This window comes from Camelus dromedarius, chromosome 21 (assembly GCF_036321535.1).
Source record: "Camelus dromedarius isolate mCamDro1 chromosome 21, mCamDro1.pat, whole genome shotgun sequence".
Classification (NCBI taxonomy): Eukaryota; Metazoa; Chordata; class Mammalia; order Artiodactyla; family Camelidae; genus Camelus; species Camelus dromedarius.
The window spans coordinates 26260115-26288112 of NC_087456.1; the positions used below are offsets into that span (position 1 = coordinate 26260115).

At 39.4% G+C, this 27998-nt stretch overlaps 1 protein-coding gene and 1 long non-coding RNA gene across 2 annotated transcripts in view; one reads left to right on the top strand and one right to left on the bottom strand.

Moving 5' to 3' along the window:
* RRP15 (ribosomal RNA processing 15 homolog) overlaps positions 1 to 21557 on the bottom strand; it is a 35054-nt gene extending 13497 nt beyond the window's left edge. The window contains exons 1-4 of the mRNA XM_010993039.3: positions 21377 to 21557; positions 12075 to 12349; positions 9553 to 9650; positions 7011 to 7212 (exon numbers count right to left, since the gene is read on the bottom strand). Coding sequence (XP_010991341.1) covers positions 7011 to 7212; positions 9553 to 9650; positions 12075 to 12349; positions 21377 to 21521 — 720 coding nt within the window. The 5' untranslated portion in view covers positions 21522 to 21557. The remainder of the gene's footprint in view (positions 1 to 7010; positions 7213 to 9552; positions 9651 to 12074; positions 12350 to 21376) is intronic.
* A 71-nt stretch (positions 21558 to 21628) lies between these two features.
* Positions 21629 to 27122, top strand: LOC116148636 (uncharacterized). Its single transcript, XR_004132131.2, has 4 exons — positions 21629 to 21772; positions 21885 to 22059; positions 24969 to 25072; positions 26981 to 27122. It is a non-coding gene; the product is annotated as an uncharacterized LOC116148636 (long non-coding RNA).
* The last annotated feature ends 876 nt before the right edge of the window (positions 27123 to 27998 follow it).

Below are 27998 nucleotides of genomic sequence, written 5' to 3' on the forward strand. Positions count from 1 at the left end.
GCTGGTCCAGTGGATGAACTAGTGCCTTCACTACGTTTGCTTCATGGCATTTAAAAATCAAAGCTAAGGTTCTTCTAGTCTTCCAAAGCACATTCCTCTCAAGAGTCACATTTTCTATGAACATTCTCACAGCATAATTTTTCCAACTTTAAGACTTTCTAATTTCATGAGCTATCATCTATACTACCTGGAACACAAATTAAAACAATTTTTCAAATGGTTTCTCTTCTTGTTTCTGTATGAAATATTTGGTGGACTGATTCATTCAAAGAACCAAACTTCTACTGAATTTGACGTTCAATACTTTATGCCAAATTTCTATCTTTTTGGCTAAGAACCCTTCTTTTCTTAGGCTTTCTCATTTCCACTGACAGTGTTCCTTTTCACAGCCCTACCTCACAAAAATACAAATAAAATAAAATAAAAAACTAAGTCCCCTATGTTGATTTCATAAGATTTACTGTGACATGATATGACGGTGGACAGAGGAAACAATGGGCATTACTGAGACGTGAATACTGGGTAATGAACACACCAATAAGTGACATACTTCTGCACAAAAGCTTTGCAATATGAGGAATTTTAAAAAAGAAAAAAAAAATAGAGTGTTAAATTTGTGAACGCCAAGGTGTAATGTGTTTACATTTATTACAGTGATGTACATCCTCTGCACAAATGACCTGGCTTAACATGATTATGTACATTAAGAAAAAAAATTAAACCTTACTTACGTAACTGAAAGAACAGGTCATCTTTTAGAGATGAGAAATACTTAGAATAATAACTGCCCTAAGCACTAGTGAAAGCTTTTCTGAGTGACGAATATTAGCTGTTATCTCTTCTGAAATGAGCCCACCAAGAACCTCTCTGTTTCACTTTGCAGTACCCAGGCTCAGCTCCAAGGAATAAAGTGCAGTAATTAATGACTCAGATAAAACTGAATATATCAGTGTGACATCTTTTAAAATACTTGTAAGTCATTTCAAAATCTCTTTCCCTAAAAATAATCTTCAAAAAACAATCACACTTTTTTTTTTGGCCCTAAGGAAGGCTTCCTAACATATTGAGTTCCCAAGTACTTTACTCCAGAAATAATGACTACATATAACAAAATTAGGAAAGAAAAAGGTAAAAAAAGTTCTAAAGGCAACAATATTATCCAAGTCAGCAGGATGAAAGGATTAAAAAAGTCTTGATAAACAGCTAACGATAAAAAGGCAGCCTTTGGAACATATCAAAAATTACTCCCATCTAGGCACCAAAAGCCTTGAAGGTGACAGTTTTAAATGAAATAAGCAGCCTTTAAACAGCTGAAGCTGCAGCTCACAAAACAGTAAATACAAAAGCATGAAATAAGCCAAATGCAGACACACAGCACACAGATACACACCACCCTTCAAATACTTACAAAGCATAGCTATGTGACTTGAAACCAGTCGTTCTATTTATCTGATTAAAAAACAAAATCAACACACTAATCAAATATTTTAAAAAGCATATACTCTCTTTCCTCCTTTATTTTCTAAGAAACAATGCTAAACACACATGTGCCAGAGCATGAATCCAAATACCTAAAGACCCTCAAAGGAACAGAGATAATCATAAGGATTGTTTTCAAAGAAGATGCAAACCCAGAGAAACAGAGGTGCTTGTATCTGCTTAATGTAGACATTTTCCTCTTTATAAAGCTACATTTTAGGAATTATGCTTATACATTATTTAATAATTCACTTCAAACCATTAAAAATGTCTATTACCAAACATTTAAAGGTTTATTGTTTGTGAAATACTTTATAATCAACTTAAGACTACCAGTAATTCTTTCTAAGTAATAGGAAGCTATAAGATTAATTTGCTTTTAAAATAAAAAGGAAGTCTTCCAACTGAACATCAGACATGCATTTATCTCCAAGTCTTAAAAGCCTAATAAAATTAAAATAAAGGTTAAAAAGCTATAAACATATAAGAAAACAAAACACAAGAGAAAACAATAGTAGACACAATATGCCAACAAATTTGGGGGGAATGAAAACTAGACAGAGTAGCAGTAACCAATTACAGAGCAAAGAAAGCTGATGTTTAAGTGAAAAACAGTGGATCCATGCTCAGGAACCGGGGGCAGTGGGTGGAGGTGAGGGTAAAGGGTGGGATAAAAACAGAAGATTGGCTGAGAGTCTGTACAAGAAGCAGTTGGACCTCCCGGGCCCCTCCCCAGCTTATGGAGACAGGTGACCGACCCTAACAGGGACAGGTAGTGCACTCCCTGAGGATATTAAACCAGAGAGGTCTTGGACTTGGAAACACTGGTTGACACAAAGAGCTTGTATTGAATAAGTCTACATACTGAATGCTGAAGCCCCAAAGACAATCCCTGTATTCTGCTCCAAGAATACTGGCAGGCAGCAAGTTCTCACCCCAGACACAGGAAGCAGATTGTTAGGAGTCTTCTTCAGAAAAGACACAAGGTTCCAAAAGAAAGACCTATAGAAACTGACATCTGGACACCCCAATGGAAGAACCAACTCTACTTGGTTCTTCTATAGCTGAGCTCACGAACCAGTAGACTCTGGGCACTCACACTGGAATGTTCAAACAACTCTCTAGTACTTTCCTCTTAAATGTGAATGGACAGTGAAGATCACCATGTACTTAAGAAAGTCATCCAATTGAAAAGACTGAGGCCAAAACGGCAAAAAATTAATTCAGAAGGGATTAAAACAACTCCTAGTAAAAGAAAAATTTAAGATGCCTACAATTAATTCTCCAAAGAGAACAGACAGTGCTTTCATGAAATAACAACAGGATCCCAAAAACAAAACAAAGCTCTTCAAAATTTAAAAATACAAAGTCACACATTTTTACAATTCCAGTTAAGGAGCAGAACTCAAAGAACTTCCCTAGAAAGGCAACAGAGAAAGAGAGAAGTTTAGAGGGAAAAAAATAATGAAAATAAGAGGATCGATCCAGATCTAACAACCAATTAACAGAAATTCCAGAAAGAGAAAACAGAAAAAAAGGGATAAAAGAATCAAAGACATTAACTCAAACAAAATGAGCCATCTAGACGTGAGCTTCTCCCTGGACTGACAGCGCCTCCCACGGTCTAGCACAGGAGGGAACAAGCAGCCCAGGGCATTTCACTGCAAAGTTTGAGAACAGCAGAGATAAAGAGATGGCCCCAAGGGTTCCAGGGTAAAGAATCAGAAATCAGAACAGCACTGGACCTCGCACTGGCAAAAAAGAAATAGGAAAATGAAACAGTAACTTCGAATTTCTGAGGGAAAATCATTTCTAACATGGACATCTAGATTGTATTTGCTTCCCAAGGCTGCTGTAGTATTATTACCACCAACTGGGTGGCTTAAAACAACAGCTATTTATCCTCCCACAGCTCCTACCTGGCAAGACCTCACCTCCTGAGGGCTGGAGGAGGGAACCGGCTCTCCGCCTCCTCCAGCTTCTGGTTGTGGTCGGCATTCTTCCACCTACATCTACCACCCCAACCTCTGCCTCTGTGGTCACCTGACTCTTCTGCTTCTGTCTGTCAAATCTCTCATGTGCCTCTTCTCAGGATATTTGTCACTGGATTTAGGGCTCATGTAGATAATTCAGCACAGTCTCTTCATCTCAAGATCTGTAAGTCAATTACACCTGCAAAGACTCTTTCCAAACAAGGTACATTCACAGCTTCTGAGAATTAGGACATGGACTTAGCATTTTGGGGGCCACCATTCAACCCACTACATATATCCAGCCAACATATCAGTTAAAGTATGAGTTAAAATAAAACATGCCCTTTCCCAGAAAGCTACTGGTAAATGTAACCTCATCAAAGTGAGGGAGAGAGCCGAGAGAAAATAAGACATTTAGTCCAAGAAACAGAGGCTACTGCACAGGAAAGAGGCAAAGGGGATTCCCAGGAGAGTAATAAAGCCAAGTTGAAAACAGTGTATTCCAGGTAAAAAACAATCAGTCTAACTTGCACCAGGACGACCAAAGCAGGCAGTACTGAGAAGGGTTTACAGTTCCTCTGAAGAGTACTGGAAGACTCTGATGCATAAAACTGAGCAAATGAAAAAAAGAGGCAACTGTTAATTCCAGGAAAACAAAAACTGTAAGAAATTATGTTAAAGAAAGAAAATACCATTGTCCATTACTTTGCTCAGCAGTGAACAATGCTGACACTGAATACTGATTTAGCCAAAAACATGACCATACTATACTGGAAGGACTACGTATGAGATGGATGGGAGGGAAGGGATGCTAAGAATGTCAACTCTCTATCTGCCACAAAAGATAATATCTAATATTGATAATGAAATAGTATAAACATTATTTAATACATGGAGGTAAATACTAGGAGAAAGATCTTTTAACTTAAGGTGAGGGGACAAGACAAGGGGTGGGGGGTGGGGAAGGGTACTGGCTATTTTATTTAGTCATAGTTCACTTCTGAGACTGTGCTCCTATTGCTTTGAAAATAAAATTTTAAAAAATTTAATTCAGAAAAAAAGAAAAAAGGTTTGGAGAAAAGTAACTTGTTTAGGGCCATAAGGAAACATTTGTCAAAATGTCAAAGTTTCCTGTATCTTGCAGGAGTATGCAAATTCTTGAAAAGGGGTTCTTAAAAATAAATTCCCAAGTCATAAGTGTTCCTAAGGAGTCAAAAACAAATGAACAAACAAGCAAACAAACAAAAAAGCAAACCACACACAGCACCAAAAAAGCACTCCTAAGGCGTGTTGACTATAACGGATCCAACCTCTATGTTACAACTCTTCTCAGCTTTGCTTATTATAAAACTGCTGACTCTTTTTCTGTTTTTGAACTTTAACATCACAGCCATGAATAACAGGTATAATCAGGTAAATGGGCTGAAGAAATAGTGAAGGCATTTCCAGACTGGTATCCTCAGACAGCTGCCAGTGAATCCAGCTGGACTCTAATTTTAAAGATTTCACAGTATTAGGAATACAAGATTAAAAGCCTGTGTTCTGAATACAGTTTGCCCAGAAAAGAGACAATGAGCAACTTCCATAAAAGCTCTTCTGTCAGATTGTAGGAGAAGAGAAAGAGCATCTTTTAGGAAAATGCAGGGAAGTAATGGTGCCAGGACAAGGTAAAATAAGAGAAAAAAGGGAAACCTTATTCTCTACTTAATATCATCCTTTATCCAGTTCATTGATGTCTGACTAGTGTTTTGGCACACCAAATCTATTCCCACCTTGGCCTTCCCTCCTTCTCTTCAAGTAACCTACACAGACCTACACATCTATGTCTTAAATGAATAATTCAGTTACTTCGAAATTCTCCGCACAAATAGGGACAGACACTTAACTTATAGTCTGTTGTACCAAGAGTCACTGATGATAAGAGTCTGGACATACTAATTTGGACTTTGTATGTTGCCATGGTAATCTTGTTTACTTATCTACATGAAGTCATGTGTCTATCCAAATTTTAACACTTTAAATGATACAAAGGTAGCACCTGGTACAAACAGGTACTTAATATTTCTCCATAGATACAAAATCAAAATGAAAACAAACATCTTTAAAAGGAAGAAATGTGCCAGGGTATGGCTGGCATGGGGTAGGTAGTTCTACAAACAAATTACTTTCAAAGCAAAGCCACTTCGGTGTAAATCTCAAGCAATTTTTGACCTTGTTGCAGATTAATACTATGCCTGTGATGGCAGAAGTAGAAAAAAAGAAAGTCAAGGGCAAAAGAGAAAATGGTAAGAAAGAAAACGCAATGATGCCATTGAAAAGAGCCTTTCATGCATTTTCATAACTCATGGAAAAAAAAAAATCCCAAAGCAAAATCAAAAGCTTGTATTAAAAGTTACTTTGAAACCAACAAGAGGGAAAAAAAGTCTTTCTTTTCCCATCTTCCCATTAGCTCTAATCCAAAGCTGCTGGATCTTTCTCCAATTCTTACAGTAAAGTATCCCTAGTGAGAACACAGCTTGTTAGACTTCTAACCAAAAAGTGTAAATCCCCAAACATGGTGTTCATGTGTTTATAATTACTTCTTTTTTTTAAGACTATAATTACTTCTGACAACACTTTAAAATGGCAGCATCAGTGAGCACCACTATTACATAAACATACAAAATTTAAGTCCTTTGATTTTCAAGAGAGAGACAAAGTATAAACAGCTTAGAAAACTTTTGTCAAAATCAGGTAAAATGGCAACTTAATCAAGGAACTTGAAAAATACTTCAATCCTAGGCTAGCATGAAATTCCTAGCCGCTCTTCTTGCCAGAGTTTCTACTGTTTTCCTAAAACACAAACAAAAAACTTATGACAGAAACTCTTACTTCCTGACTGAAGTACTCTTTGTTGGCAACAGAAACCAAGCCATCAAATACAACTATGTACTTTGCTTTAATTTAAAAAAACCGCAGCCCTTTTGAGAGTAAAGCACATTTCAGAACCGTCAGCTGGTACATTAAAAAGAAAGCTATTGGGGTTCACAGGTCAAAGGGCTGGAGGAGTAAAGTTTCACGCCGAAGATGGTGAAAAGTATTTACGTTCTTCACATCCCAGCCAGTCAAGTAACACCAAAGCTGCCTCAGCACGAGGATGGATTCTCACAGTATTTCCCAAAGCTGCAATTCTTCATTTTAGAAGTTACACACCATTACAGTTCCCACTGTGGGTAAAAGTCTCAACTGAAGCTGCATCCCTCCCTCAGGCTGCTAGTTCACAAGATGCACAAAAGGCAGGATATCAGACGGGAGGCAGGCGGCTCTACCTCTAAGAACGTTACCTGAATCCACTGGTCCCTGAGTTCTAACAGCAAGGCCATGACATCTGTAATTGGCAACTTTCATACTAAATAAACTATCATGAAAGGGAAGAAAACAAACTTTTAAATTAGGCATGAGCATGTAGAAATTTTAATAAAATCTGAAAAAAAAAAAAATCCTGTAACTCCATCGTATGCTTTTTCACCTCAAAACTCTAAAAGCTAAAGTCTGATAAATCCTATATAAAAGTCTTACCTGTTTGGCTTTTGAGTTCTTTCCAGTTGAACTTTTCTCATTTGTACTTCCATCCATCCCTCTCAGGACACTGATGAAATCTTTCTTGGAAACAGTTGATATTAACTTAGCACGCTTTCTAATAGAGCCTCCAGCTTCTTTAACCTTTTCATCAACGTTCTTCTGATGCTTCTGAACAGCGTTGAATAACTGCACCACACCCCTACACAGCATAAAATGACCAGGACGACGTAGTTAAACAACATTACACTAGGACACAAACTCTGAGGATAGGAGTGATGTATTTTTACCGCTCAGAAAAGAGGCAATCATTTAACAGGCACTCCAGTGAAAGGCACTGAATAAATCTGAAAAGTGTACATTTCAATGCGTGAATATAAATTTCTGAATAGAGAATAAATATACATGGATTGACTTGTGATTTTTCCCCCCAGCTTTGGTCTTTCTAAATCAACTTCAGTACAATTAGAACTAAGATGTTTTAACACAAATAAAATATACAGTGGTTGAAGGCTGCACGGTATAAATGGAATGAGCAGTTAGCTGTCTAATCATCTGATTCTCTTAAAGATTTTCTGATCTTGGTTTTATCTGGAAATGGGAAAAACAATACGAAAGAAGCCTAAGAAGTATCCAGCTATATTATCTGCAACTCTTATGATATAAAACTAATTAATAAAATAATTTATTTGAAGTACTTTGTCCTATAGTTAAGTTCAGAGAGGGATAAATTCTGAAGACTAGGACCCGTGATGTCCATTACAGTAGCTACGAGCCACACATAACCAGCAAACACAAGAAAGAGGGCCAGGAAGAACGGCGGTGTGCTCCACGTTTAAAATACACACTGGATTTTGAAAACTTAGTATGAAAAAGAGAATTTTAAAATCCCATTAGTAATTGTTTTATAGTGATTACATGCTGAAATAATAATTTGAACATACTCAGTTAAATAAGATTTATTACTGAAATTGATCTCACCTCTTTAACTTTTTTCAATGTGGCTACAAGAAAATTTTAAATTACATGGATGGCTCACATTATATTTCTACTGGACAGCATTGTTTAGACCATTGACATCCCTTCCAGCTCTAAAATTCTACAATCTATTAATTTTCCTGCTATAGTAATCATTGTCAGAGGCAATCTGCCACAGAGCATCCCTGCATACCCTTGGGGGGGTTTTCAAAAATGCGAGGCCCCAACTGCTCCTTACCCAGGCCATGTCTCAGGCTTGTGTTTGCAGCATGCAACCTTGAGGGATGAGGTAATGTCTCCCCCAAGACAAAGAGCAGGCTTGTTACCTTTCACCAGAAAAGCAATAGATTCCCGGGTACAGTGTCCCTCTCCTGTAACACAAACCACTGCACGCAAGGCATCCACTGAGGGCACCTGTGCGTCCCCAGGGGACAAAGGGAACCAGTGGGAATGTGAAGCCCTGGGTACCGCTGCCGCCCTGAGTAACAAAGTCCTTTGTCTCTGACCCAGAAGTCTCTTGTCTTCTGCCAGCATCCGAGAAACTTTAACAAGCTAGCTTATTAGTTTATGAGGGTGAAATTCCATCCCCTTCACAGCAGGGCTGGGACCAAGGTGAGGAAAGTGAGATGCCCAGGGTATAATACTTAAGGAGGCACTTACTCTCTGGCACCACTCCTGCACTCTCCTAAGTTCTGCATGGGTATTAATTCATTTACTTCTGAGAGAAATCCTACAGGGAGGGTATAACATTCCCCGGGTTTTATGGATAAATATACCAAGACAGAGAGAAATTAAGTAAGCGCCCAGGGACACAGATAATACCTCAGTGCTGGGATGGGTCAGCAACCTGGCTCTGCTGCTCACCCTGACCCGACCAACCTGTCTCACCGAACAACACCCAGATAGATTAGAAGATGACCAAAATAATGCAGGGAACTAGGAAGTTAACAGTAATGCACTAACTGTAACTGCTATATTCTTTACAGAGCAAGCCAAACGTCATCTCCTCCGGGGAGCCTTCCTCGACTCCCCTACACAATCTCCCATTGTATGTTCCCAACACACAGGACTTACCTTTATTCTCAGAGTGACTGCTGCAGGTCAGTGGGCAAGGCCCATGCAGCAGCCACCAGATCCTATTTATCTCTGGACACAGAGGGCATAAAACGTTTGGTGCCAACGATAAAAAAATGCAGAGTGACAGGACAGTGTGAAGCTGCTATACCATGAATATAATGCAAGGTAACAACAATAATCATCTAGTGCCATAAATTTTGACAACCATCGTAAGAGAAAGGCAGTAAGAGGTCTGACTGTACTGTTCTCCTGATGATAAAATACAAGATGATCTGAAAAAGGTTCATACCAAATATACACTTAGCACATTATATTCTGGCCTCAGGAGACCCCCACAACCTGTGGCTGAATTCAGTATTAAATAGGCAGGCTTAGAAAGAAATCACTTGGCTCTGAGAAGGCAGAGCTTAAGAAGCAAATCTAGCCAGGAACGGATGGACCGCTATCAAAGCTTTAGTATACTTAAAGGGCAAACACACTGTCTTACCTTGTTGCAATCCTCTGGAGATTTCTCTCTGTTTCTTTGTCTTTGACAACATCTGGCTTTACTCTGCACATCATTTCCCATTCCCGCTTCTTATCAAGCTGTGTTATAAATATTGTTATGCGAAAGAATATTAGGCATTTTTGAAAGTGCAGCATACTTTGACACGATCCTCTGTGAGAGGACAAAGGTAATAAATCATTCCGGCTTAGTTTGTCACGGGGACTTTCAAACACCCACACTTTTAGGGGCTCGGCTCAGGGAGTCTGTGGTTAGCACTCCGCGTGTCATGTGAGAGGCGCCAAGTGAGTTTCCGTCAGGCTCTCTGACAGCAGGGGCCTGGAGCGCCGCCAGCACAGAGCAGGCTGGTCAGGGCGGGGAGTGAGACAGCCACGTTCTTGACCTCCCATCACCAGATCCGCAGAGGAAGAGGCAGCAAGACTCCACACTACCCTCTTTCACAACCGCAAGTTTAGACAGTGTTTCTCTTTACTTTTAGAAACTGACTTCCTCAGCAGTCAGAATTATTAAGAATTTATATCAGCTTTTAAAAGAATGGCATCATTTCCAGATATATGCTATTTCTACAGCGACTACCTTTCTTTTCTCTCTGGCACACCTGACCAATGTCCTCACCACACGTGGCCTATCAGTCACAACTACCGCAAGCCGACTCTTTGCTCTAATGTAGAAACAGAAGGGGGTCAGGAAATAAGAAAATCCCACGGACAATATAATCTAATTCAAAATTGTTTCCGGGGAGTTTCATGGTCTCAGGTATTTGATCTGATGCATTGCTTCTCCAGGTCCCCTTTCTCAGGATACACTGAATATGGTGAGCTAATCAACAAGAAGCTGGTGGGCATCAGAGCCAGTAATAAGAACCAGGGGGAAAAGGCCTCCTTTTATCTCCTCTTTTTCCCCATCCATCTAATCTCTCATTTCGTATTAATGAAAATGTCTAATCATGGTAAAACCAAATCTTTGCTCTTCCTATAAAGATTACTCTGATTCCTTTTTTAAAGGAATAGATTCTTCTCCAAATCAGATCATTTAACTATCATGAAATTCACTATCAGATTATGCCAGAAATAAAAAGTCTTACTTTTAAAACAGTCGATTCTTAATGATCTATTATTCCCAAGGGATAATAGGCATGCATGACTCCAAAATATTTTTTAACTGTGAAATGTATTTTTATACTTAGGATTAGAAATGAGTAGTCATCATTCTGGAAACCAATAATATTTAGCATTAAGAAACAAGGAAATTTGACACAGACCCTCCCCAGAAATGTACACTAAGAGGAGCTGCAGCTGCTGCGTCGGATGTCTGGTGTCCACACGCGGGCTTTGTGCACAGTGTGGACACCACCTCCAGCGCTCAAAGCTCTGGCCTAGAGCGGAGTCAGAGACTCACTTCTGTTGGCTTCAAGATGCTGTTCTCCCAGTGGAACACTGGGACTAGGGGTCATTAAGGATTCTGGTATTTTTACAGCCTCTTCTAGCTTTTGCCAGGTGGAAAATAAAGATTCAAATTTTCAGTTGAAAGGCTACCAGTAAGATTTAGAGACAAAATTTATCGTCAATAAGGTACAATGAGAATACTGAATTAATGATAGAATACGTTCTGTTTCTAGAACATTCTGTTCAAGAGCAAGATTTGAAAAGTTCCATCTCTGTATAACCTTTTGCACAGAGCAACCAGTATTAGCAACAAAGAAAATATTCATCTTGAAACAAGATAAAGGGATGATGAACTTAAAAGGAAACAAATGTCAACTCAAATCTATTTTTTTTTTCATTTTTACCTATAAAGTACCTTTTGGAAATTAGCACTTTTACATTGCCAGTATGATTGTGGAAAGTCATTTGTCTTTCATTAAAAAATAATACTTATTTCAGTAACCAAATATTTTAGATGTAGAAATACTTCATCAAGGGATATAAAATCTTATTATCTCTGTAATTATTTATATATTTATACAACAAAAAACCTAAGGCCAACTTTTGGCCTTTAATTAGCAGATTGCATGAGTCTAACTTATTCTAATTTGGTGGTTTAACAAAAGGTATAATGAATTCAAGTTTATCGAGCAGTGAAACACAACCACCCCCAACAATGACATCTCTGTAAATTTATATTGTAAAATAGGTTTTAAGCAAAAAGTGACTAATAATGATTCTACTAGTTTAGAACTAATAAGTAAAGTTAGTGTCTGGACAGTTAAACTGAATAAAATATTCAGACCCAGGAGTCACTGCCACATGTGTAACTACTTATTTTAAAAAGATACATTGCCTTGGAGTTTACACATCTATCACTTCGCTTGGATGAACAGAAAGTGCACATGTGCAATGGAATGATTCAGACTCGGTTTCTGACCAGAACCCTGATTACCTGCCCCCATGTAAAAAGCAAGTTACAAATCGGAACGTTAGCTGGACAAACACCAAAGGAGCAACTTGGTACAGATAAGAACGAGACCAGACGATCTAATCAACAGAAAGACTGGTAGGACACACCTGTTTTCTCTTCTCCAGTCTCTCTTGCTTTAACTTTTCTTTTTCCTTTTCCAGCTCTTTGTTTTTCACCAGAATGGTGGGTTTACTTTTAGGAGTTTTCTTGTTCAGGATTTTAGCCATGGCATCTGCCCAGCCCACATTAGTTCCAACACCAGCTTCTGCAGCATTTTCACTGTCATTGTCACAGGGGTCAACTTCATCTTCATTGTCAGCTTCTACTGCTTCATCACCAGAAGAAAAGTGATCCTTTTCCGATCCACAGCTTTCTACAGAACCTAACAGTAGAAACAAATTAAACTTTAATACCAGAGGCAGAGCTTGGCAAGGCCACGGCAAGACCCCAGGACCCTTCCTAAGGCTAACGATTCTCCATCTGTCTCCATTCTAGCAAAAGGAGACTCTTCCGAGTCACACAGCTGCAGTAACAGTGGAGAATGGCAGGACCCTCTGTCTTACTGCCATCTACCCCCGAAGACCTGGCCAAGCCATGTGGACAGGAGAGGCTGCAGGAGCTTCAGCACCCAGGACCCAGGGAGCAGAAATAACCCAACAACCCCCTCTCATCCTGTTGTCAAGGTGGTGACAGATGCTGACGTGGGGCCAATGCAGGGTGTGTTCCCATCCACAGGCTTTAATTGTGTCATTAAACTACTTTAAGGGACTAATGATTATTTTGAAAACAAATTAACAAAAACTTCATCAAGAAAACAGTACAATGTTTCTATGGGATAGAGCAGGCAGAGGAAGTTCTCTGAGGGCTTTGGTCCAGATGTTTAAAATTCTGAATCTGAGTGCAGAAAAATCTAAAAGCCAGCTTCCTTTCATAGAATTTGCATAGAACATGATTAAATTGGGTGTTTTAACATTTTTGAAAAATAATCTAACAAAAGGATGTGTGCCCAAAATTTGACTGTACTTCTGGATGACTGAATGAAAATATCAAGTTCTGAGTTGAGGATATAGTTGTAAACTGGTGAATTTTATCATGTAGAACCATCAAAAAAAAAAAAAAAAAAAAAAAGCATATACAGGTTATCAGCAAACTACCTCATCATGTAAGATTCAAATGGCTGGGCTCAGAGGATTAACTGAAACAACAATCCAGTTGGTGGTCCTGCTTGAAAATCAACTTGTCAAGAAGCTCTGGGCACTTGTAAGTTTTGCAGCCTTTCTTAGCTTCTGAAGTTCACTGAACTCTAGCAACAAGAGCACAAGTGCCAGTAGTCTGTGTGCATAGATAAGATCCAGAGCTTTCTGAAGAGCTTCTGCTTTGCTCTTTAGAAACCAATGGAACTTACTAGGATTACTTCAAACGAGAAAATCGTCCAACAGCTTAGTAACTTGGAATATTTCTTAATACACAGAAAACGAGCGAACAAACAAGGCTAAGAAGTGACCAAAGAAGAGGGAAACTCAGGGATATACCAACAGCTGCTGCTTCACGGCATCTTTGGTTAATAAACGCGCATTCTTTGGTCAACTCCAGAATTAGTTGAATCTCCAAGATTAATACAGAAAATGCCATTACCTTCAGCCTTTTCCTTCTACTAAATAACACTGTTAGTAATGTAGATAAAAATTTCTATGCTGACTTGTATTGAGATAAAATACTATTTAAAGTAACCCTAAAAGAGAAGAAGAAAACAGGCCTAGACATAAAAAGGTTTCCTGCCACTCTTCACTTAATTCAATTTTGATGTCTTCCCACCCAAAGCAAAAACTAAACTTAGAAATCTAGAGGACTGACAGGCAACCCACAGCCCAGAAGCACCACATTTCAAGAAGTCTGCTCTGGGCCCACTTAGCCTTTGCCAAAGCTACACACCATAACCAGGACCTCTGCTTCTACCTACAGAAAGTCCACTGACTGTATCTTTTTGTTACTTCAAAATTATCTATCTATTCTTCAACTCTAAGCCCCCATTTCTTCTTTAAATTATTTTTAAAATGTGCATATTTTGCTTTTAAATATCCTTTGAGCCTCTTTTGTTTTGTTTTTTTACATCAGATTATGGCTATGACCAAAGTGAAAGGAACTGAATGTACAGTCAGCTGTTTAATTCTGAGTGATTCTCTCTAATCTCTTGATTTCAAGCCATGAATTAAGAGAGAACTGCTGAAGACCTGACTTTTAGCTAGTCATCATCATACTTGCAGTTTTGGTATTACTTCTGCGTAATACTTTTATTATTTCAGGGCTGAGAATTCATGAAATAAAAGGATGAAAAACTAAGTATTTAACACATTTCAAACAAAGACTTGTTAACATATTAGAAAATAACAAATGAAAGTACATAGAATATTTTATACATATACAAAAATGAGCCTCAAGAACAGGAGTAAGGATGAAGTACCTTCAAAAAGTAACAGAATACATAAAATTAGAGTTGAACACAGATAGCAAAATAATACTTCACATTTTTAAAAAGCATGATCTTAAAGTATATTAATGGTATCAAAAACTATTAAAGAAAATGATAAGGAAGTAAGAAATCACTAATAATTCTACTGCTCTGATGTGCTACATACTTCTTAATAAAGAGGAAGAATTTTTTAAAGAGAAATTAATTTGCCACTTACTTAATTTGAAGCCTTCTCTGCATTCTGTATACCAGACAAATTTAAGAAATCTTAGAAAATGAGTAGAATCTGACATGCGAATCTAGGTGATGTAAGAATTCTATCACTGCCCACAGTACAAAAAGAAAGTACCTAAATTTTGTCAATAAACGCTGAAAGCACTGTCACCCAACCCAATGAAAATCTGAATGTCTATTATATACCAGATTCCACACAGCTTTTCCCCAAGAAGTATCTCCTAGAATCAGTGTTCCCTGGAAAGTATGTTGAAAAACACAGCTTGGAGAATGTAGTTAGCTGAAAAATAAATACGTTAATATTGCATATGTTTTATTACTCAGAGTCAGCAGCACTACACAGGTACTGATAAAAAAAATAAACAATTCTCTGAAAAGCACCTTTACTAAGTAAGCATTTATCTAAATGCAAAGAGGCATGAAGGCTTCAAAGTTTATGTCACTGAAGAATATCTGGGTGATTAAAAGCAGAGGTCTTTACTAGCTACCGGTAAAATGTCAAAACTGCAACACTGACATCTAGTGTTTTGTCCTGATGAATTCACACACAAATTGCTGCGAATTTCACATTTTTCACCTGCACTGTAAACGCAGGCAAGGGCTTTATAGTTGGATAAGCCACTCCAATTCCCCATTTCTAAACCTTGGCTATTTTTCTTTGGTGTGTGTCTTACCTAGTATGACTACCACAACATGCATAAACCCGTGAGGTTTTAGATAATACCATTTCATACAACATGCCCTTTCCCCACCAATTAAAAAAAAAAAAATTCCAGAAGAATTTGCTGAAGTCACAGTTCTTATTATTTTTTTAAGCTCTAGCTCAGAAGTTTTTAGTCACACGTTCACTGCCAATGGAAATGTTATTTTATATAAATAAATTTTAAATGTCAATGTAATGAGGTCTTCTAGCATACTATAAAACAGATTTACTTCTAGGAGACCAAAGATAATTACTATGCAAATCAGAAAACAGAACTGGTCCTTAAAAATTTACTATATCCTATGAACAGGAGATTTTTTTGAATTTATCACTGATATTTAACAGAAGTTAAGTGAATATACCCAGGGAACCAGGTAAGCACAAAATTCCTCTGAAATCCTGTGTGCTATTTTGAACATTAACTCTAACTTTGCATTGTTTTAAAAATCTAGAAATTAAGGGCTACAACAAATGCTTAATGTAAGTAATAACTAAAGGTTTCAATAGAACTCTATGCATTCACAGAAATGTTCTATTATCAGCGCTGCCCACCAGCCACATGAACCTACTGAGTACTTCAAGTGTGGCAGGTACCATAGTTACTAAATTTTTAATTTTATTTAATTTCAATTACTTTAATTAAAGTGGCTAGTGGCTACCACATTGAACAGGGCATGGTTAGACCTCCGAGGTAATGAGGGAGACGCAGGAATCTCCCATCTCTTGCTGCCTTCCCCCAGACTTCCACCAGCCTTTCAAACTTGCCATCTGTCCCTGATCCCAGATACGGTTCACTGCTGGCAGGAAAGTGAGCCATTTTCCTTAGCCTTTGGAACTGGGATAAAGTGTTTTAAGAAGACTCACAGTCCCTCAATATTTACCGAGTACTCATGAATGATGACAAAGGAAGGGCAAAATAAAAATTCAAATTCTAGGTCTCCTTGAAGAAGTCAAATGTTTAGTAGGACAGATAAATCAGTTAACCAACTGTAAAATCTGATTTTACAATTTGTATAATTTGTAAGCATTCTTCTAAAAGAAAAACAATGAAAAAGGATGACCGCTTGGGGGTATCTTTTAAAAGATGATATTCAAGTTGTTTCTTAAAGGTAAAGCAAGAGTATGAATGACAAGAGAAGGGAACAGAGTCTACAACCTAGGCCAATTGAAAGAGGCAGCGGCAAGATCACTGAATCTAGAACCAAAAGCATCCCAGACTTGAGTCAATGCTCTGTATTCAAATTAAAATTATTATTGTTATCAACATTATTACTGACGTCCCAGGGAGAGGAAACCAGCATGCCCAAAGGTAGGGGAATGAAGAAGGTAAGATATTTACAAAATAACAGGAAGCTCACACTGGCTGAAACTGGAGATTTGGGGATTGGACGGTAAGAACTGGGTAGGAAAAAGCTGTTGGTTTATATTAAAAAGCCAGTCTGATTTATGATCCAAGAAATAACATAGATCAAGTTCCAAATAAAAAACAAGCAGTTTAAAACTTCTACACTCTAGGTGTGTGCGTCCAGTAAGTGGCCAAACCGCTAGTGCCTTTTTCTCCTGCCACTTACCTAAGGTCCTTTTTTTTTTTAAGTTTCTCTATTGGGTTAAGAAGGCTGTTTTTTGTTTTTTTTAAATACAATTATCATCTGGGAGCAACAACACTATTGATTAACTGTGAATTTACTTCACATCTTTAGGATTTACTCTAAATCAAACAGGATTCTCAAGAAAGCTTGACTGAGATCCATTAATAGTGGTTAAAGAGTAAGGACACAGAATAGCTGCCTGATTCAATCTTAACTCCAGACACAAATCCACATGAACTTTCTGAAAGTTTTAAAGTTCTCCACCCTAGTTTCCTCCTCTGTAAAAATGGCAATAAAACAGTATCACTTCATTGGGGTTTTGTGATACTTAAATGGATTATTGTATGCAAATTTCTTAAAATGAGTGCCTAGCCCACAGTGAGCATCAATCAGATACCACACACACACAAACACACCCATGATGTACACACAGGACACACACAGTGAGAATTTAAATGCGGTTGTGGAGGAGAGGAGAGGAACAAGGAAAAGGAAGCAATGCGCCGAGGGCTGGAATCCACAGGACATGTGCCGTGCTGATGGGAAGCTCTGGATGGCCAGACGGTTACAGCACAGGGGCTGAGACCTCAGATGATAAAATCAGAGAGACTTGGCATTATGTCCTGCTTCCATTACTTTCTACCAGTGGAATTGTGGGCAAGTTACCTAATTCCTCTGTGTCTCAGTTTCTTTTCAGTGAAGTTGGGATAAAAATAATACCTACCTCACTGGTTGTTACGACAGTTCAATGAGGTAATGCGTGAAAAGCACTTAGCACACCCCTGGCACACAGTGGGCACTAAGCAGATGATGGTAACCAGAGCACATGGGCACCTGAAGGCCAGAGCTGATGAATTTGAAAAGCAAAAAGGATGCCAAAGTACAGAGAGGGTAAAATGAATTTTACTTCCATTACAACTCTACCCAGTCTTGCTTATAGTCTATAACCCACCTGCCAGAGATTCATCGTGAGCAACCCACTTTTGCCTTTATTTTGGAAATGGTCACTGTCTCTGCCCCACAGCTTTCAGAGCACTCTAAAATAAGGATTAATACCAAGTAACCAACATGTATTTAGGGCAGAGTACTATTTAAAACACTTTTTATGTATAATCATTTTATCGTCACAACACCCTCTGAGTTGCTTTTATTATTTACAAAAGGAATGATTCTGACACTTAGAAAAGCTGAAAAAAAAAAAAAGCCCAAAGTCACAAAGTTAACAGGGTAGGGTGATGGGGCTGTTGACTTCTAAGGTACTACAAAGCTGGGCACCAAACGTTCAAGTCAGACTAATGTATACTGAACTAAAGCAGAAAATATTCATAAAAGTTTAATAAAGCTTGAATTAAAAAGGAATTTCTATCTAAGCCTCAGTTAACCAGAGCAGCCATTCCTTAGGCCCATTCTCATTCTGCCCAAGAACACACACACACACACACACACACACACACACACACCACACCACCACCACTGGTTATTCAGAGCTCTGTGACACTGTCGTTCCCACTCTAGGAGTCAATCATCTGCTCATGCCGCGCGATCTTCCCTGCCTTTCTTACTATATTTAGAATATTCAAAATTGATGCTCGAAAACTTTTTAAAAAGCATTTACCTTTGAAAAAAATGAAGTCACCCCAGGTCTCCATAAAAACAACCAAAAATAAAATTAAAGTTTAACCATGGGACAAACTGTCCGATGTGATTACTATGTGCTATCTGGGCAAGCCAGAGCAGACAGAGCCTGGAAGTAGTCTGCTTCCTGAGTCTGTCCTATAAATTGCTAAACCACTCAAGGAGGACTATGACATATTTCATTTCTGAAGCATGTTCCTTTGCTATTTTAAGTAACTCAAACGATTAAGGAGACCATAAGCGACAGTTTGATGAAAAGCACATTTATCTGCTAGGTTATTATATCCTAAATACAGCTTTGTAGTTTATCAAAATGAAGGGATAGCTCCTAGATCTTCTAAACCGGATTGTTATAACTCTGGTGTTAGAAGTACATGGCCATTTTTCATGTATGTGGCCAGAACAATTCAGAAAACATGAAATTACCATTCCTCCCTCTAGTTTATGGGTCTATGGGCACATTCTATGAGGGAGGGGTCAACATATCATGGCACTGACCAAGGCTTTTTTCACTTGAATTGATTTACTGACTACAGAGCTTTTCTTCTTCTTCTTTTTTATTTTAAAGACTACAAGCTTAAGAAGCAAGTAAGCCTTGCGTCTAAACTTCCAACCACGCATAAATTCAATAAATCCAAGCAGTTCAATGATAACTTAGAGATAGAGGTTATCATTTCCCTCTTTATAATACTTGATATCATCAGTCAGTGCTTTTATTTTTTCACCTGAGTTGATTTACCGACTGGGAAAACTGTGTGCTTGTGTTTTCTGTTTAGACTACAAACTTAAGAGCGAACAATCCATTGTATCTAAACCTCCAACAAGGTGTCAGTTCAATAAATCTGAGTAGTTCGAGGTTAACTCACTAGGGGTGTCATCCTCTCCTTTAAAATGCTTGACATTTACCTGTTACTAAAATGCTGACTGTAGCATTTTACCCTCCACATTTCTCTGATTCATGATCACCTGCAATTTTACTATGACCAAATTTCAGTCCCTAATGAAGAGTACTACAATTTACCACAACCTCAGTCTGAATCACTCTGCTATCATTCAAGTTTATGTCACAATTAAGTAAAAGTGATAACTGATTTCTAGAGATAATACATGGATGTTAGGAGGAAAAAAAGAGAGAGAAAGGAAGGAGGGACAGAAGGGAGGAAGGATGAGAGAAGAGAGGAAGGAAAGAAGACCACAGTTAACAGTGGAAGGAGTGCTACAGAAATCTGATCACAAAAACATCCCACAGTGATGGAACCTTCTTGAGGGGAAGAAATATTTGTCTAAATACTAAGGCCTCCTCATACCCAATCCTTTCTTAAGATTCCATGCCCCTGGCCTTTTACTTTCTGGATAGGCTTTTTTTTTTTTTTTTTTTTTTGATCATCTATATCTCCCTGGTTCCTCAACCCTATCAGGGGAGTTATTGGTCAGAGTCCAGAGCAAACTTCAATAACGGCTGTGTCATTTATCAACTTGTTTATCAGCTTACGTATTAGAGGAGCAACTTATAACCTCTGTGTCCCAGTTCCTTGTGAGTAAACTGAGGATAAGAATAGTATCTATTTCAAGAGGTTGTTATTTAATTAAAGTGATTTGTAGAAGAAGCTTTGAACAGTACCTAGTACAAAGTAAAGCTCAAAAAATACAGCTATTATTATCATTACCTAATTCTTCTAACATTACAGTACACCCAAAATTTACAGTGCTACAAGTTTATTTGGAAGTTGGCTGTGTGGAAAATTCAATGGTTTCCTTCCGAAGAACACTTCAAGTGGGGATCTTTCCTCTGTCTTCACTGTCCAATCCTAGTGCAACCCCTAACAGAGTTTTGCAATTGCCTACTTGTTCTGACACTCCATGGCAGTCTTATATAGTCAGCAGTGACACTTATAAATGTCACTCTCTTGCCTGAAAGGTCTCAACAGCTCCCTATTGCCTACAAAGTGGGAATCCGACCTCCTTCATATGACACACAAGGCCCTTTACAATGTGGCTTTGTCTTCTGTTTTGAGTTTCAGCAACTCCTGTGAGAGCTAGAATCAAAGCCAACAGTTCATTCTGCCCTAACTAGCCCATGCATTTTAAGACACTGCATGCCACTGTATGGGCTTTTCCCTACATCTGAGAAAACTGTCCTCTCCACCCCTAGGCTTGGAAAACTATTCATCCTTCTAAGGCCTAGATGAAATGACACCTTATTTATCTATTCAACAAGAAAATTTAGTACCAAAATGTGCAAGGAAGGCCCTATGAAAATTAAGGTAAATGAGACATAGTTCCAGCACCTGAGAAACATATCTGTAAGGGGAGAGACACGTTAAAATAAAATAATATAAGTACTATGTATAAGATAGAAGGAAGTAATGCTAAGCTGGGCTCATGTATACCATCCGTTTTCCTCTTTCGGCCTTTTGCTCTACCCTCCCTATGAGACCTATCTCATTCTGGGCAATTTCAAGTATCCCCCTTCCTTTCGCCCTTCGCTACTGTAAGCTTCTTTTTTGCTATTGTAAGAAACAGCAGTTTCATCTGTTTTAAATTAATCACAGTGACGACGAAAATGTCTAGTAAAAGAATGTGGAAGCTTTAACACTCGACTGCATCCTTCCCCTGAACACCACTTTCCCAAGCCTTCTCACGGAGCTAAAGCAGCCCCTTCGACAACCTGAGGAGATCAAATTCGGGCGGCCAGCGGCAAATGCACTGGCATCCCCTGCTTCCCGCAAACTCAGCCCGGCCTTTCCTATGAGAAGTCAAAACTCAGTCCTTAGTTACCTCCATTATCCGAAGGGTCTTTGTCCTTATCGTCCAGCTCCGGTGCTACAGCCCTGGCTACCATTTTCATTTTCTTCTTCTTCTTCAGTGAATTTTTCAGCTTTTTCCCCGCACTCACACGTGAGTCCTGAACGGCCGCCGCCATGTTTCTTCACCGGAAGCGTCCCTCGAGAGTTGTGTCCGGGGGTAATAAAAGTAACTGCCGAATCTAGTTCCGGGAATACAAGGTTCCGGGGCGGGGCCATCCAGCTGGAAGCTCGCGGGCTGGAGCCTCAGGATGTGGATTGGAAAGAGGACTGGGTGGTGATAAGTGCTGTCTGCTAAAGTTAAAAAAAGAAAAAAAAAAATCAGTGAATAAACGTTCTCCACCGACTCTGCCCGCTCGCCCTTTTTCTGGTACGCCGCCCCACTCCGGCCCCAACCCGGCCCGGTCCACTTTCATTTCGTCCTCAGGGCCGTCTCCTTATCTGCTGTTTTATTTCATGGTTGTTTTTTTTTTTTTTTTTAGCGTGTTCGATGAAGCTCCTTTACGTGCCTACCAAAATCGCTAGAAGGTAGAAAGCGAGGAAAAATACATTGGGGATTGATAATAAGAATATGAGAATGTCATCCCCTCTCCCCGGATCACCACCAGCAAAGATTCACAACACAACACGCGAGATTTTTCTTACAATTCTGATCAGGTAACCGCCGTCTGATTAACCCTTGGGGTGGTTTTCAATTGCAAACCGAATAGAATCTCGTTTTCTTCCCCTGGGTCGCGGGTGTTAAGCGTTCCAGCCCCATCCTCCTCCCTCCGACCTAGCTCTGACCCCGGAGGCTCGCAGCGCCCGAGGCGCGGTGTCCACCGAGAATGCAAAAAGCTTTGCCCTCGGCGAGCTGCCCCTGCCTCCCCCACAACCCCGGGGGCTCGCTAATCCCTGAGGTCAGCCTTTGTCACTGCTTTCGCATCCCGCCTTCCCTCGAAGCTGCTACCATAGCCTGCCCGTATTTTCTTTCCCTAACTTGGCTCCTTGGCAGTAAGGACCATATTTCATTCACCATTCAACCCCCCAAGGCTAGCAATGGGGCTTGGCCTGTGGTAAGAACTCAAAAATATATTTTTGGAAGGGATGAATGAATGATAGAGTGCAACCATTCACAAGTCCCCCGGATAATGTAGCAAACCCTTCCCTCGTGTTCCATAGGCCAGGCATAATCTAGAGGCTTTCTCTAAGCTTAGCGTTTTCCTGGAAGAGCACTTCTTGGTTTTTAATACTCAGAATTTCTAAAGGAGTTCGAACCTTTCAATTGGACATGTTCTAGTTGATGATTATATAGGGCAAAGTTATATTTACATCCTCCAAATTCAATACATTGTAAATAAAGCTGTACAGGAAAAGTTACATTCCAATTATAATTGGCAAAAGATCAAATTCCAGCATAATAGTTGAACCTTTTGAAAAGCACAGCTATTGTCAACAGGAGAGGTGCATCTCAGGGTGCCTCTTTGGATATTGCTGGTGCCCAGAAGTTCTCACCATCCTGTGTAAGCCTTTCACTGCCCCTGTGTGTTGGTCTGGAACCTGTGTCCTGCTAACATTCATATTTAGCCCTTGTTTTTGCCTAGTGTTATACAATGAGTTAAAAACAAAATTGGGAAAGCACTGAAGAAGTTGTAGAGAAGGAAACTAAAGTAAGAGAGAAAAATGATTACAGCGGAAAGGGAGATGTCTAGCAAAGAGGTACCATTTGTTAATAGTAATTGGTGATCAGGAGTGAGTGATGTTTTCAGCATTTTACGTCTTTATATGGTTTATTTATATACAAGGATTTACTACATTCAGTTGCAGTTTAAGAAATTGCTTGGGGAGTTGGTTGATTTATTATACAGGTTTTCCTGCAGAAGCCTGATTTTCAGAAAGGGATTGCTACTATTAAATGAGAGATTCCTGTATTAACTACTTAATCTTCATACTAAGCCAGTAAGTTAGGTACTCTTGTTCCCATTATACAGATGAGGCACAAAAAAAGCTTAAATAGTTGCTCAAGTTCATAAAACCAGTAAGTGGCAGAATCACATCCAAACCTAAGTAGCCTGCTCCAAGGTCTTTTCAGCTGCCTAGCTATATTGCCTTCTCAGATTGTTGCGTTTTAGCATTTCGTAAGTATGTACTGAAAATAGATCATGGAAATTTCTGGCACCACTAGAATTCATAAATTTAAAAAATAAAAAACAAAAACCAAAAAAAAACCTCTGCCCTTAAAATGAACTAAAATAATTGACAGGATGCTAATAGAATGTCCACTGTATGATGGAAATAACTGAAGTTATGTATGTACTAGGATGAGAATTTGTACATACTTGTGATGATTATCAGCTTATTGCCTGTCAGCTCTACCTTCACCCTTTTTGGCTGCTCTGTGAAAATGTAGTTGAATCTTTTAACTATTTCTCTTTTTTGCCTACTAGCAAGCTGTTAACCTTTGTCAGTAGAGGGCCCTAGAGTGACATTGTAAGAAAAAATTGTTCCTGGAATATCATTGGCCCTAAGGAAACCTTAGTGTCTTTGTTGGAGAAGAGTTTTCCTCTCAGTGTCAGTATTTCCTGAGCTTGCTGTTGAATAAGGGTCACAGCGGTAAAACTAGATGTTTAGGATGGCTTTGGATCAGAAGTAGGTCCCAGATGGCTACCTGTCCATTAAGGTTCTTTAATGTGGGAATATTAATAAAATCCCTGAACCTGGAATCTCACATTTAGTAAACCCATCAGTAATATTCTTGCTACACTTGGCACATCCATTGATGATCTGTGTCTTACTCACAGGAAAACCAACAAGAATGAAATTGTATATTTTTTACTTTGTAATGGGATTAGGTAATGGCCCAATTATGTTCAGCCTCACCTAGTAAAGGGTCTCTCTAATTAGTGGATAGAAGTTGCAGGGAAGCTATGACCTTTTGTTCCTTCTTTTACTAATGGAAAAGGCATTCCACTGTGTGAGAGTGGTCATAATGAGACTGTTACTGAAATCCACTAAATAGGGTAATAAATACATTCTGACGCCTGTTGATTTTTCTGTGAGATAACCAGGAGATCATTCTGTGGACCTCAGCAAGTGCTCAGACTGTGGCAGACTCATCAATGATATATATATATTTTTTTTTTCCTTTGTACTTGGGGTTCTTCCCTGAGTCTCCTTGTAACATAGGGATCAGTGGAAGGATGGGAGCCACTGTGACAAGCTTCTAGTAATCCTACCCCCCAGAAAAACAGATAGATGATCAAACATGTGTGGCCTGAGTTTCACTTCAAAAGGAAATACAACCAGTGTCCTTCACAGACAGTTCCAAGGTCAACCTTAATAAAAATTGCAGAGTTAGAAATTATAAATATGAGCAATAAGTAATAAGCAAAGAAGGCTCCTGCATCAGAAGAAGGATGTAACCAGTTGGAATCAGATGAATAATAACAGGAAGGCCTGCTCTGCTGGTTCATCCCCAGGCCTTGAGCAGGGTCAAATAGAACAGTGACAACGGTCAAAAAAAGGTACATGGGAAGATTACTAATGCTACTTGCATTCTCCTTCCTACTACCTCTTGAATCTATCAGGTTCTTTCCATGCTGCTGCCACTGTCTTGGTCAAAACCCACATTTTCCCTCCACTGGACTTCTGCAGTGGCCTTCCAGATGGTCTCCCTGCATGGATTCAGCAGGTAATGATTTTGTCAAAATACAAGTCAGGTCACAGTGATCTCCTATTCTTCATGATGTGACCTTCAAGGCCCTGCAATGGCCAGTGACCGAGTGGTTCTCAATCCCAGAAGTTTGTCCCCCAAGGGGCCTTTTGGCAGTATCTGGAGACCTTTTCGGTCCTCACACTGGAGTGTACTGTTGGCATCTAGCCATTGTGCTGCCAAACAGCCACAAAACACAGGACCAAGGTTCACATCAAAGAATCTTCTGGCCCCAAATGTCAATAGTGCCAAAGGTGAAAACCCAGCCCTAGTCCCTGTCCACCCCTTACCCTCCTCTTGGACCTCCCTCCTCCTGACTTAACGTTTCAGGCATGCTGGATTTTTTAAAAATATATTTTATTTTATTTTTTTGCAGGGGGGAGGTAATTAGGTTTACTTATTCATTTTATTTTTAGAGGAGGTACTGGGGATTGAACCCAGGACTTTGTGTATGCTAAGCATGAGCTCTTCCACTTAAGCTATACCCTCCCCACCCCATGCTGGATTTCTTTGTTCACAAATTTTCCATCTTATCTCCCATTTTCAGTCCTTTGTGTATGTTATTTTCCCTGGAGGATAGGTTCTGTCCCCTACAACTCTTCCCACTCATCATCTAAATGTTACTCTAAGAGTCCCTTCCACAGGGACACCTTGTCCAACGTCCACCCAGACTCTTACACATACTCACAAGCATAGTTAGGATCATCTCCAAACCTGGGCAGGGCTGATACTAAAATCTCCAGGCTTGGCTGCTGGCCAGGGAGCGGGCTGTGGTGGACAGCAGTTCTGGAGGGGTGCAAGCAGACGTGGCTGAGTGCAGACCCGTCCTACCTGGAGTTTTCTCATTGAAATTGCTCCTAGCAGCATTATTTACAGTTGCTAAGGTCTGGCAAGGAGAACTCACCATAACAGAAGCTGTGGACATGAGTAACTATGCCAGTCCCACAAATCCTATGCTTTTTTGAATTAACTTAATTTAATAAAACCATAATTTACAGTTTACTATGTAATCTGAACTTATTTTTTTAGAATAATAAAGAAAGTCCAGATATTGAAGAAAAAAGGTTTTGGTTTTTTTTTTTCTGCTGAGATGGGAATGGTAAGAACTAAAAGAGAAGAAAATTATGTCCCCGAAACTATATCTAAATAGCAAGAAGCAGATCAAATGCTTTCTGCATTTTTAGCATCTTCTTATTGTTTCTGCAGCTAAAATATTTTTTAAAGAGAGGGTTATTGATAAGAAAAAAAAATTAACCCAAAGTAAAGTTCTAGTCATTGGAAAGGTCTTCTTCAACTGTCTTTGCTAAAATAGAGAACTCAAGTGGAAAAAACCCAGGAAAACGACATTAAAGTTGACATGGGAAGCACCAGTTTCCATGAAAATGCTCCCATCTCGTCTGCCTCCTTCCTTGTACTGTTACGTTTCCTGCAGGGCAGTGTTGCTATTGTTTTAATGGCATATAAATCTATTTACATGAGCAAGTTCAAATACTAATGCCACTCAGTAGGAAAGAAAGGTTGTTTCCAAATTAACGACTTAACAACTTCCTGTCCCTGGAGGCCATTCCAGGACACCAGGAAATGCACAGCCACGTCTGGATTCTGGAGAAGTGTTCTGTGTCCCCGCTGTGGTCAGCTGTGCTTGGGAAAGAGGTCTTTCCTCCCTCTCTCGAGGGAGGCCATCCCCAGGCCTCACTCTCCCATTCTTTATTTGCATGCGCTAGCCTTTTTATTGCAAATAGGGCTCTAAATCTTACTTTAGAATGGATACGGCAGGGTATGCGGGCGCCTGTGAGAGAGAAGCTATCAATAATGTTAGTTATGAAAACCTGATCATAAGTGTTTTTAGTCCATTAGCCATTTCACTTTATTTATGTCCCCTTTCAGGCAGGATTTGAAGCCAATATTGAAAAGATGAAGTTTGGATGAAGAGCAACACGAGAGGGTATAAAGCACTGTCACATTTTTTCATGGTAGAAAATATTTCTTCCTTATGTTATTTCTTTAAACAGCTCCTAACAATAAGTAACCTCTGGGGGAATAAGGAATGCAGAAAGAGGAGCTGGGCCAAGCGTCACAGGTGTTAGTATCTATCTGTCTGTCTATCTATCTATTATCTGTCTGTCCCTTTTCTATCATTTCATTTAATTACCTTTAACGAACATTACCAAATTCAAAAAAATTACTTATTATGCCCCCAGTAGATGTATCTACAGGCATCTTGCTCCATTTCAGCTCCTAACAGAAATTTAGCTCATGATCTATTAATACGTCCTCTTTGCTCTTATTTGCTGCTTTATCTTGTAGACAGCATGCAGTCTGCACAGTTGAACCTGCGAGGAGAAGGTGTCCGTGCCTTTTCCTGGTGTACAGTGGCCGCCAACTGTTGAGATTGCTAGTGTGTGGTTGCCAGTTTAATGTATCCCCCGAAGCCACTGTCCGATCCTGCTGCAGTGAGAAGCACGTGGGAATGTCAGCTCAGGGACTTCCCTCCAAGCTTCCCGGCCCCCGAGCTGGAGGTAGCAAGGCTGTGGCGATCATGTCCAGAGATCTGTTCCCATTTCACAATGCCCAGGGAGAGCAAGAAGAGAAAACAAGACTAGCAAGGAAAAGGGTGTCTTGAGTAATCTAACTTTCTTTTGTATTAAAACACATGATAATATAAATGCAAGGGAGAATGCATTTCCTCCAGGCGGTTAATAGGCATTTGGGGGTCTTCTAAGAAAAGAATCGAGTGTTCAAAACCAGTAAGCAATGTTGTAGCTCAGTGTTGGGCCCGATGCCTCATTTGAGCTCGGCACACTTAAGAGTTAATTTCCATTAATGACAATGCAGATACGATTTTAAATCCTCGTGCAGGCCCAAGTGAAGGCAAACACCAGCTCCCTGAGTCACCGAGTCCTTC